We start from the raw sequence: 1456 nt of genomic DNA, 5'->3' as shown, positions 1-1456 counted from the left end.
GCCCAGGATGTTTGGGGGAGCAGCAGTTGATGTTTATTGGGGACCAGTACCCCTATGTCAGATCTTGGGGGCCTCGCCCCCTGCATCTTTCGCCTCAGCTTCATTCGTCGCTGTCGAACTCCGAGGATAGACCCTGCAGCAGGGGCAGGGACATGGAGTGCCGGTCGGGGTCCCCGGGGCCCCCACCCTGGGCTCCTGGTGGGGGGTTGCGGGGGCTGAAGAGCCAGTTCTCTGCCAGGGTTGGGGATAGTCACAGCTTGACTCATGCCCTGGTCTTTCTGCCTCCCTGATCCCTCCCTCTGGTCTTCTGTGCTGTACCCACCCCCTCACCAGGACCATGCTTCCGTCTCACCCTCCCCTGGCTCCCTTACTCCATCCCCTTGACCAGGGTCCAGTGTGGAGTTATGTGTGGCCCACACATTCCTGGGCTATACTCCCCATGCACTTTCCCTCCACCGTATCCCAGCCCTCTCATCTTCATTTCCTCTATCAGTACCTGACAGCATCTGAGGCCCCCTTCGGAAGGGGTTTCGGCCCTTGTAGGAGAATCTGGTTGGTCTGCACTCTGGCCCTTCTTGGGGAGGTGGTGTAGGTGGGGCTGGGACAGGTTGGGGCACATCAGCAGCTTCGGGGATATCATCAGAGGCTGATGTAGGGGCCGGAGGTGGCATGATGCTGAGGTTGGGTCTGGCCCAGCTGGCCCCTTGGGGCAGTGGGTCTTTGATCAGGGGCTTCTGTGGTCCCAGCACTCCCTTGGGTTGCAATGAAAACTTGAGGCAGGAGAAGGCAATAGGCAGTGACCGTTGTAACCGGAGCAGTTGGGGCTCATGGGCTGTCGGCAGCAGCCCCAGCTGTAGCCAGGAACAGGAGAAGACCTGGTAGATGATGTAGATGCTGTGGGTGCTTCGGAGCCAGGGAAGAGACGGCTGTAAGCTCACCTGCCCTGGTGGCAGCAGCAGGAAGGCCATCTTCTTGCGTAGACCCCCCATGTGTAAGTGGATCCGGCAGGGCTGCCCATCCAGCAGTCGCATTTCTTCATAGGTTATCTCTGCTCGGCTGTTTGGTGAGTATTCTCGAGTGCAGTGCGCGAAGGCACCCTCAGAGCCTGCCTGTTCCAGGAGGTTTGGTAGCAGCCCCACTGGTTGTAGTGCCCGCCGGCCCTGCCGACCTGGCAGAGCCAGGCGGCTGTGGGCTGGGCGGGACTGTTTCACTAAAACACCCAGAAGGTCATAGCACGCTGCATCAGACAGAAAAGGTACTGCCACTACATTGGGCCCAAAGCGCTCCTCGATAACCTGCGGGCAGTCAGTATATAGGTCAGAGACTGAGTTAGGGGCCAGGTTAGGAGTTAGTTAATCTGGTAGCCTGCTCTAGATGGACCCTCCCTCTGCCAGTGTTCTTTACACTCCACAACATGCTCAAAGTGTGGTGCTTCTTGTTTGTCTCCCAGTTCTTC

The 1456-nt window shown here is 58.7% G+C and overlaps 1 protein-coding gene across 1 annotated transcript; it reads right to left on the bottom strand.

Annotated features, from left to right (window-relative positions):
• Window positions 1-6: 6 nt before the first annotated feature.
• Window positions 7-1346, bottom strand: LOC104987990 (chromosome unknown open reading frame, human C11orf42; the record flags this gene model as incomplete). The annotated part of the gene is made up of 2 exons (XM_010839157.1): window positions 7-231; window positions 497-1346. Coding segments are annotated over 2 exons (981 nt in total), but the record flags the coding sequence as incomplete, so codon positions are not given.
• Window positions 1347-1456: the final 110 nt, after the last annotated feature.

Source organism: Bison bison, unplaced genomic scaffold (genome assembly GCF_000754665.1).
Source record: "Bison bison bison isolate TAMUID 2011002044 unplaced genomic scaffold, Bison_UMD1.0 scf7180017474001, whole genome shotgun sequence".
Classification (NCBI taxonomy): Eukaryota; Metazoa; Chordata; class Mammalia; order Artiodactyla; family Bovidae; genus Bison; species Bison bison.
Note: the sequence above shows the minus strand (reverse complement) of the source record. Positions and strands in the feature narration are given on the sequence as shown.